This window comes from Brachyhypopomus gauderio, unplaced genomic scaffold (assembly GCF_052324685.1).
Source record: "Brachyhypopomus gauderio isolate BG-103 unplaced genomic scaffold, BGAUD_0.2 sc65, whole genome shotgun sequence".
NCBI lineage: Eukaryota > Metazoa > Chordata > Actinopteri > Gymnotiformes > Hypopomidae > Brachyhypopomus > Brachyhypopomus gauderio.
In genome coordinates, this window is record NW_027506886.1 from 715115 (window position 1) to 724821 (window position 9707).

General features: G+C 48.6%; 1 protein-coding gene across 3 annotated transcripts; it reads right to left on the reverse strand.

Annotated features, from left to right (window-relative positions):
* Positions 1-1235: 1235 nt before the first annotated feature.
* Positions 1236-7998, reverse strand: LOC143490355 (uncharacterized). 3 transcript variants are annotated; one of them, XM_076989051.1, is made up of 11 exons: positions 7002-7998; positions 6517-6689; positions 5142-5320; positions 4496-4996; positions 4253-4348; positions 3977-4134; positions 3571-3782; positions 3163-3430; positions 2878-3038; positions 2252-2490; positions 1236-2136 (listed from the first exon to the last, which is right to left on the reverse strand). In XM_076989051.1, exons 3-11 carry the CDS (start codon positions 5143-5145, stop codon positions 1886-1888), a joined length of 1890 nt encoding a protein of 629 aa, XP_076845166.1. In that variant the 5' UTR covers positions 5146-5320; positions 6517-6689; positions 7002-7998; the 3' UTR covers positions 1236-1885. The 3 variants fall into 3 exon arrangements, with proteins under 3 accessions (XP_076845166.1, XP_076845165.1, XP_076845164.1); XM_076989050.1 differs by having other exon boundaries at positions 5142-5306; positions 6517-7998; XM_076989049.1 differs by having other exon boundaries at positions 5142-7998.
* Positions 7999-9707: the final 1709 nt, after the last annotated feature.

A 9707-nucleotide genomic window follows, 5' to 3' on the forward strand; every position in this document is an offset into this window, starting at 1 on the left:
GACTATAGTATGTCTGTATAACAAGAATAAAATGGTTTCTGTAGGGGTCTGTAACTTAGTGGGTTATGATTCACCTTCACATCTAGTCCCAAATGAAGCCTAATATTTCCTTCTCCCTCGGCTCCCAGTAATTTTCCACGCTGTAGACTGACGTAACGCCGGAATCTACGGACATCCTTTACATACCTGTCACGTTTTTTGTTTAAAAATAAGGGAATATTTCCGCTCGTTGCTGAGACCATTCCCACCAGCCCAACCAAGGTCCAGGACCCCTTATATTTTACACGACGTTTTCACTTTTGGTAGGAACACCTTCTCTGTCGTTACATTCATCCATCTCTGATTAGTTTTTCAGGTTTGTTCTTCCCGCTGTCAGCACTAATCTCGCGAGAACTGACACTCTGGCTACTACAGGTTGACATTCTCGCGAGGCTAGCGACATGATTCATTTTGGACAGGCACTTGAATGCTTTTAAAAAAATTATATTATAATACGCCAAATAGTTAAAAGGAGAGAGCCTTGTTAAAGCATGTTCATTGTCATAAATGCTTACTTTCTGGACATGAACAAGGGATTTTGAGCAAATGTTTGGTAAAAGCTGGTAATTCATTGTGTCGTCCTGTTTGTATAGATTGTTTTGACAAATGCACTTATAATTGTTCAAATCTTCACTATGATTCAATAAATGTACCAAAGTGACTGACAAAAACTGTAAATTAAATCTCTAACTTTTAACGCTCACCCTCGAACGGCACCTACACACGCTGACTGAATTAGAATAAAACACGTGCATCCTTGAATGGTATATGCTTGGTATAAGGTGCATGAACCATATTTTGAAGATATTCACTTGGAAATGTTACCTTTTAAATACAGTTATGTGGGCTACTGATCTGAACAAGCTCCTGGGATTCACAGAGAACACACTAACCCTGTATTCCCCTTAAATCCTTGGATTAATTTCAGTTTACCAGAATCTTTGCCTGTGTCTTACAGTAATATAACTGAAAAAACAATCATGTTTGCCTGCCCAATACTTGTCCGAATCGTTTCTTTAATAATTTGTTTACTGAAAGGGAATGTGTTGCTATGACAATAGTGAAATGATAACTACTTAAAGTATAAGCAGTTGTTAATCATAAATACAAATTTGTTAAGTAATAAATGGAACTACTAACATGTTTAGGGTCAAAGCAAAAAGGATGAAAGCATAAATGACCAAAAGAAGATCTAATAAAATAAAGTATTCTGTCTTTATTCTTTCATATCTTATATATATACATTGCAGTAGTAAATAAAATGTACAAAATAGATAACTTGCACTAGTCTGCTCCCCGTCATTCCAGATCTCCAGCCTTTCTGCTAACCTTCTTCTGCTGGACTGTCATGTTGTGGCCTGCCAGTGTGCCGGGACTTCTTTAAGGTAGCCATGCTATTTTAAACTTTCAGTAAACAGATGTCAAAGTCATAACTCAGCAATGATGGTGGCTTGGTGGTTAGAACAATTGCTTCTCAGGACTGGGGTCTTGGGCTCAACTCCCCTGTGTCTGTGTGGGTTTCCTCTCACAGTCCAAAAGCAGGTAAAAATGAGGTGAATTGGCTGTCCCTACAAATTCTCCTGACGTCTGTGTGTGACCGTATGCATGTCTCTGCATGCATAATGAAGTTATCTGAGTGCCTATCGGTGATTGTGTGTCTGCATGCCCAGTGGTGAATGGTGTGCTGTCCTCCAGAGGGCTGAGGTTTCTGCCTGAGAGCTGTGCTACTTCTTGCTAGCATGTGACCGTTTGTGTTGAATGGACAAGTTCCTTGAGCAAATACACAACGTTGGCACAAATATTAGATTTTTGGGTGGACCTCCTCTTTACTAAATATTTAACATTCCTACGTTTTACCGAAGCCGGCTGAGTCTCTCACAGCTTGGAGCAGCATTGCATTGAGTTCTGCTTGACCCTTGACCGCCCTGGGGAGGAACAGTCCCATCATGCATGTTGAGGCATATGGTAAACGGCGGCCCAGCCTCTCGGGCTGATAAAAGTTGATGGTGGGCTTCTGGGGGAATCCCAAGGCTGGAACGTCATCTGCTGCTGTAATGAAAACCAGCAGCTCTTGGAAACACAATTCTGTTTCTTTATCTGTGGAGAGGTTGGGAAAGTTACGTTTGTTTAAAGCACATATTTCAGATCTAATACACACAGTTACAAGCATGAGAGAAATGTCCATGTGACATGGACCAAATATGGACCTTACCCTCAATCATTTTTAGCACCAGCTCCCAGTAATAGATAGTCTCCTCTTCTTCCTCTCTGCACTTGGTCCCTTCCCTACTCCAGTTGATTTGGAACAGAGCCCTGAACGTAGCTCTGGATATGGGTTCACTCATGTTGGTAAAAATGGGAAGGAAATCGATCCAGTTTGCTTTCACTGTGTCCCAGAGCCCTCCACACAAGTTCAGGCCCTCCGTGAACTGAACTACCATATTGGACACTCTGAAAATGAATGACAATTACTTTAAAATATAACATTGTAAAGTCATGTTCTGTTAACGGTTGTAGAATTGTTTTTTGAAAGCAGATTATCTTGTTGAACAAGTGCCTCAGTTACTCCTGTTGGATAACTTCTGCTCTGGCAGGGTTTGTTAATCTAAGAGATTAGGTTTGTTACAATAAGGTTGGAACAAAGCTGTAAAGCTGGCTATGGGTGGAGCCTAGATTCAAACTAAATTGCAGGGCCAATGGGAAATCACCATTGAAAATTGCTTTTAATCCATGTGGAGGCTTTATGTGGGTCTGGAACACGGTCCCAAAGCTTAATTCTTTGGGAACAGAACAGGGCATGGCTTTCTTAAATTAAGCATAATGCACTCCTATGAATACCTGAGGTAAATGTAGTGCCTCACGACATAGGAGTAAATGTCAGGAAGGTCTTGAATGGAAATCTTTGGTCCATAAATGCCTGGAAAGCCACAGTCGCAGATCCAGTCTCCTAGGTCTCTTTGCAGGGCACGAAGGTCTTGGCTCGTCTTGCAAGACAAAATCTAGACAATGGGAGATTTGGTTAGGTAGGGACACTTGCAAATATTACCCTGATGAATAATCAATGGCCAATACCCAGGCCAAGACAAGCAGATAAATAGGTAAACCCAACAAAAAGATGTTTACTTTTTGTACTTTTGCCTGGACATCAGCATCTGGTATGAGACGCCAGTCAAAGCCGGTCAGTTGGGTCTCTTGACCACACATGAGCTGGTACAGACAAGGGTCCAGAGCCTTCAGGCCGGGTCCTCCGTGAGCCACAGACCAAGCAACCAGTTTCCCGGCCTGCTTGTACTTGTGATGCTGCAAAGCACTCTGGTCATAGGTGAAGAATAAGTGTCCTGGTCTCCCCTCAAAAATACCCAGACTGCTCTGCACCTCAATCATCAGAAGTCTGAAGCAAATGCAGTAGAAGAGAAAGAGGCATCTTAATTCTAAGTTCTTTAAGCATGAGAAATTACTAAATAACAGTGACATTTTTAAATGTTACGTTTATATTACACTTCTAAGGGCTTTTTTGAGTAAAACTAATACCTAAAAAACTCCCTTGTCGGGCCACCATTGTCAAAAGCCTCTTCACCGACAAACTCAATGTGAGGCGTTTTCGTCCAGGGGAAGTTGCTGTTGGAGAAGACGTGGATGGTGCTCTTCAGGAGTTGTTTCCTCCAGATGATCATATGGACCTTGCTGGAACTGAGATGTTGGCGCTGAAACTTTCTTATCAGGAAGGTAACATCCATTTCCTCCTAAAGTCAGCAGTGGAAATACAAGATTTAGTGAGGATACTTGCTTCAGAATCACATTTGTGCTGTGGGTTGTTAATATGTGAACTATAAAAAAGTAGACTGCACAGTATCCCTTGGGTATCACATGATAACCACATCAGAGTCGCAACGTATTTGTCATTGGTGACAATGTAGGCTACAGCAGATGTTGTTACCTTCAATGATTGAAGGTTCCTGTTTTGGGGGCTTCTGTTGGTTGGAGTCTGTGTGTATTTGGTTGCATCTGGTCCTTGTGTAGACTGTGGTGAAATGACATGGGATGGAGCAGACCAGCCCTGCCACAGTGATCCTTCTCTAAGAAGTCGTTGTGTGTCTGAATATGAAATAGTAAGAAAGAGATCAATAAAATATACATATAACACAGTGCATGTTCAGCTGTGTAGCTGATGACTTCGTAATTTAATCTAATTTACAGTGATATAACGGCATACCCGAAACTTTTGTTGCATCGCTGTCAGTCTGGCCTTTGAAAAGCAATGGGTCGCGCGGACAAGAAGGGCATGATGTTCGCGCGCCCTTTCTCGAACCTGGAGCGCAAAATAAACATGTAACGAATACTGTTTCATTTTCTAGACATTTTATCATTTTTAGTGTCATATAAACACGTTTAGAATTTTTTCATGACTTTTAGCAGAATGAATAATAAACAAGCTTTTTTAGCACATTATGCCTACCTAGAAGACGCACTGCGCTCGTGTTTCCATACAGATCCAAGAAAACATACAGCGGCTCGTTTAGATTAAGCGTTTTTGCCTTCATGCAGTATTTCTTCCCATTCGCTTCACGTATCAGCACCAAAGCTGCGTAGTTCAGCCAGAACTCAATTTCCGCGCAGGGCAGGCATGCCTCAACGGGAACCGGCACGACACAGCATCTCGGTGTATCCAGCATGTCCGGTAAAGCGGTTGGCGGTATCAGATTCCCGTTTGGGTGGTTGTTTGTGAAACCGATGCGGAGAGCCCCGTCCCATGACGATACTCCGTTTTCTATGCGTATTCGAATTTTTTCCATCAGCTTAACTGGACGCAGGAGGAAAACCAACCCATGTTTGGAGGATGAAGTGTCCCTTGACGCAAGGCATCCTCCTTGGCAAACCGTAACGAGCTGTCCTTTCGGCTCTGAAAGGAATTGCATAGGTCCAAGACAACGACTCCCACAAATGCGACCGTGTTTCTCTATGAATAAAAGTACAAGGAACTCCGTTACAGGGAACAACGGCGAATAGCACTGTTAAATTTCACTGTTTGCATTTTCAGACATATGTTTTTGCTAGTTTGCCATCTTATGATCATGATCATGACATAAACTGTTTATACTCACTCATATTTTCTCTTCCTTTGTCGTATTTCAAAGTGTGACGGTAGCTCCCTGTTGATCACGCCGGGACCGCTCGCGAATAGATTGAAAGGTCAAACAGAAAATGTTGTGTACCATGAGAGTGTGGAGCACTTTTAAATATTTCCATCTGACTCATTCTTCACTTCACTGCAAAAAGAAAGCTAAGAGAAAGGAAATGGGCAGGGCTAATTCAGCTGGGAAAAACAGAAGAGGTGGGAAAACTCCACAATCAAGTTACAATCTTTATTTACAGGTCACGTTTTCTCATTTACCAGCAAAGTCTTAAAGAATTTAAAATAAATTAAATACTACGTTAGTAATTTAATTCATAAGCACGGTGGAATTATTACTCCCCCTTGAAAACGACTTCCCCTCACATGTAGTGTAGTTCCCCTCACACCGAGATAAAACATGTCTCTACATGCTTTAACGTCTTTTTCAGAAGAGCATAAATGTCAGAAAAGGGTACATAACTTCTCACAGACTTCCTCAAGACAAACATTAATGTGTTACTGAACTAATGTGCTACTGAACTGAATAACCACCTGACAGATGAGTTCATCAGTAACTTCACATCACCAGGTGTCATGGAAATACCCGCAAATACCCAAAGTATTTTCAAAGAATGTCGGACATACCAACACAGCAGGCTGCGCTACACTATATGTACCGCACCAAGTACAGTGCACAAAAATCCACATGCAGTTATTTGGTAATGTACTAATTATGACAACTGTTATAATACAATTATGATTTACTTACAGCAATCTTATTAAAGCTTATTAACGTTAGCTTTATCTTTGCGTTTTCTATGAGATAACACTGGGGCTAAAAATATTCAAATCTGATGGCAGGCACACACGCACGCGCGCGCGCACACACACAAACACACACAAACACACACACACACACACACACACACACAAGGACACCAGTTATGCATATTGTACTGTGTGATCTGTAATGATGCAACATCACAAGTGAGGTGTGAGATTATAAATATGTAAAAAGTATGAAAGTCTGGTGTGGTTTCACATTTACACAATTCATCACACAGCAGACACCATCCTCAATGGAAGTTCAGACGTTTCATTATTCACCATTATGTCTACGGTTTCATCACACTACTCGTCTCACTGGATGTCCTCTTTCAGACAACTTGTCTCAGACAAGTTCAACAGCTTCAGTTAGTGATTAAACGGCTTCGGAGAAGCTCATCGACTTCAGGAAGAACCCTAGATGCCATGAGTGTCCTGTCATGTACATACACATGTAGGTGTAGTTGTGGGCGTGCGCATGGGGAGTGGTTTGGGATGGAGAGAGGGTGGGCAATTAAAAAAGACATTTTCACACATACCTTAGTCACTAGATCAATGTGTCAAAGGGTGGGTACATCAGAAAGTCACTGTTAACCCAGCTGGCGTGCACTTGTAAGGCAGGTACACAACAGATAATCTGCCCTTCTGAGCTGGATACTGTGATTCTATCAGCATTCTCTTCACTGATGGAACAGGTTTTACTATTGTTGGTCTGTTGCAAAAACACAAATGTACACTCAACTTTTTTCAGTGTATGCTCTAAAATCAAAACAAAGACAAACTAAGGCACATATGAACAAAACAAAATGAAATCGAAAGCTCCACAAGTCTATGAGTCACAGTAGATGATTTATAATTATTTAGGATATTTTTTCAGTCTGTGGCACTCTGATAATGATTATCTTGTGATTAGGATTATCCTGTGATTAACATTATTTTGTGATTAACTGTAACGTGGCTCGCGCCACGGAGCGAGAGGACGGACACAAGTGCTGAGAAGAGCGAGATTTATTCAGGGGAATACCGTAATCATCGTCGGATAGCCAGGCAGGGTCGATAACAGGAGGGCAGTCCGAGAAACATGCAAAGACGGGCATTACAAAGACAGGGAGCACGGGACACAGGAGAAACAGGAATACGGTCAGGTACAAAGAACAGCGATGAAACAGACACGATCACGAATCAATACAAAATACCGGACAAAGGACAAGGGAGACTCAGGGGCTTTTATACACAGACTAAACTAGGGACAGGTGATGACAATGACACAGGGGCGTGGTAACAAACGAGGGATTCATAAAACTAACGAGCAGGGCGGGACAAACGGGCAAGAACACAGACACGAGGGAACCCAGAGTGACAGCTACGAGAGGGGGCGTTGCCCTACGTGACAGAACCCCCCCTCAAAGCGTGCCACTCCGGGGCACGCAAGGGCAGACAGGACAGGGACAGCGGACACAGGACAGACCGGAGGGACAGGACCAGACAAAATAGGACGGGGGACCTGGGACACGGCAGGGACTGGAGACAGGGAGACAGGCCAAGAGCTGGGCCGGGACACGGCATGACACGGGACACAGGGGGGCAGGACAGGGCCAGGGCGAGGCACAGGAGCAGGACTGGACCGGACAGGACTGGGGACAGACACTGGAGCGGGGCCAGGGGACAGGGCAGAGGTAAACACTGAGGCAAACACGGCTTGGACGATGGTGACGGGGACAGGAACAAGGTGGGTAACAACTTGGGGAACAGACACGGGGACCGGGACAGAGATGACACCACAGGAAACAGACACAGGAACAGGAACATGGACACGAACAGACACAACCACGGGGACAGGGACCAAAACAAAACCAGGGACGGGACCAGGGAGCAAGGGGAACACGGGCAACGGAACATAGGAGGTACATGGCGGAGCAGGGGGAACACAAAGTCCATGCCCAACAGGGGGCAGCACAGTCTCTTGGGGCACAGGCGCGGCCGGGCGGCGGGCAGCGGGCACAGGCGCGGCCGGGCGGCGGGCAGCGGGCACAGGCGCGGCCGGGCGGCGGGCAGCGGGCACAGGCGCGGCCGGGCGGCGGGCAGCGGGCACAGGCGCGGCCGGGCGGCGGGCAGCGGGCACAGGCGGAGCCGGGCGGCGGGCAGCGGGCACAGGCGGAGCCGGGCGGCGGGCAGCGGGCACAGGCAGGGTCCGCTGGCGGGCAGCGGGAACAGGCAGGGTCCGCTGGCGGGCAGCGGGAACAGGCAGGGTCCGCTGGCGGGCAGCGGGAACAGGCAGGGTCCGCTGGCGGGCAGCGGGAACAGGCAGGGTCCGCTGGCGGGCAGCGGGAACAGGAACCGGCGTGGACGACCCCTCCTGGGTCGCGGGGACAGGAACCGGCGTGGACGACCCCTCCTGGGTCGCGGGGACAGGAACCGGCGTGGACGACCCCTCCTGGGTCGCGGGGACAGGAACCGGCGTGGACGACCTCTCCTGGGTCGCGGGGACAGGAACCGGCGTGAACGACCTCTCCTGGGTCGCGGGGACAGGAACCGGCACGGACTGCCTACGGGCAGCGGGGACAGGAACCGACGTGGACGACCTCTCCTGGGTCGCGGGGACAGGAACAGGCACGGACTGCCGACGGGCAGCAGGGACAGGAACCGGCGTGGACTGCTGACGGGCAGCGGGGACAGGAACCGGCGTGGACGACCCCTCCAGGGTCGCGGGGACAGGAACCGGCGTGGACTGCCGACGGGCAGCGGGGACAGGAACCGGCGTGGACGACCTCTCCAGGGTCGCGGGGACAGGAACCGGCGTGGATGACCTCTCCAGGGTCGCGGGGACAGGAACCGGCGTGGACGACCTCTCCTGGGTCGCGGGGACAGGAACAGGCACGGACTGCCGACGGGCAGCAGGGACAGGAACAGGCACGAACTGCCTACGGGCAGCGGGGACAGGAACCTGAGGTGAGGAGATGCACTCGGGGGGCGGAGCCACCAAGCCGACGTCCTCGGGGGGCGGAGCCGCCATACTGACGTCCTCGGGGGGCGTGTACGCCAAGCCGACGTCCTCGGGGGGCGGAGCCGCCAAGCCGACGTCCTCGGGGGGCGGAGCCGCCAAGCCGACGTCCTCGGGGGGCGGAGCCGCCAAGCCGACGTCCTCGGGGGGCGTGTCCGCCAAGCCGACGTCCTCGGGGGGCGGAGCCACCATACTGACGTCATCGGGGGGCGTGTCCGCCATACTGACGTCATCGGGGGGCGGGACCGCCATACTGACGTCATCGGGGGGCGGGACCGCCACACTGACGTCATCGGGGGGCGGGACCGCCATACTGACGTGGCTCGTACTCCCCCCCAAAAAATACTTGGGGTTGTCATGTGGAGTAGCCGGCAGGGTCAGAGGCGGTGGGTCCTCCTCCTCAGGGTCCTGGGTGAGCCTGGCAGAACACACAGACACACAAGCTCCTCGGTTGCTCTCTCTGCTGCGGCTCCGCCTCCCTTGAGGCGCCGGGAGCTCACGGTGGTCAGAGAGAGTCAACCGAGGGTTAAGCGAAAACTTGTCTGTGCGCTCAGACCGTCTGCCCGCTGCTCGCACGACAGGAGGTTTTTCCCTGTCGTGTTCGCAAAACCGGGCAGACACACAGCGCTCAGATGGAGTCTCGTCGCGAAAGCCAGTAGAAAGAGACTGCGCTTTCTTTGGTCGGCGACGAGACTTCCTTGTACCCGCAGCGCCAGGGGTATTCCTGTC

Bases quoted from the DNA above. Each gene is read 5' to 3' on its own strand.
- LOC143490355 (XM_076989051.1), bottom strand. The intron at 4,349-4,495 runs GTAGGCATAATG...TTTGCGCTCCAG, and splicing joins GAGCGCAGTGCGTCTTCTAG to GTTCGAGAAAGGGCGCGCGA. The intron at 2,491-2,877 runs GTATTCATAGGA...ATTCATTTTCAG, and splicing joins AGGCACTACATTTACCTCAG to AGTGTCCAATATGGTAGTTC.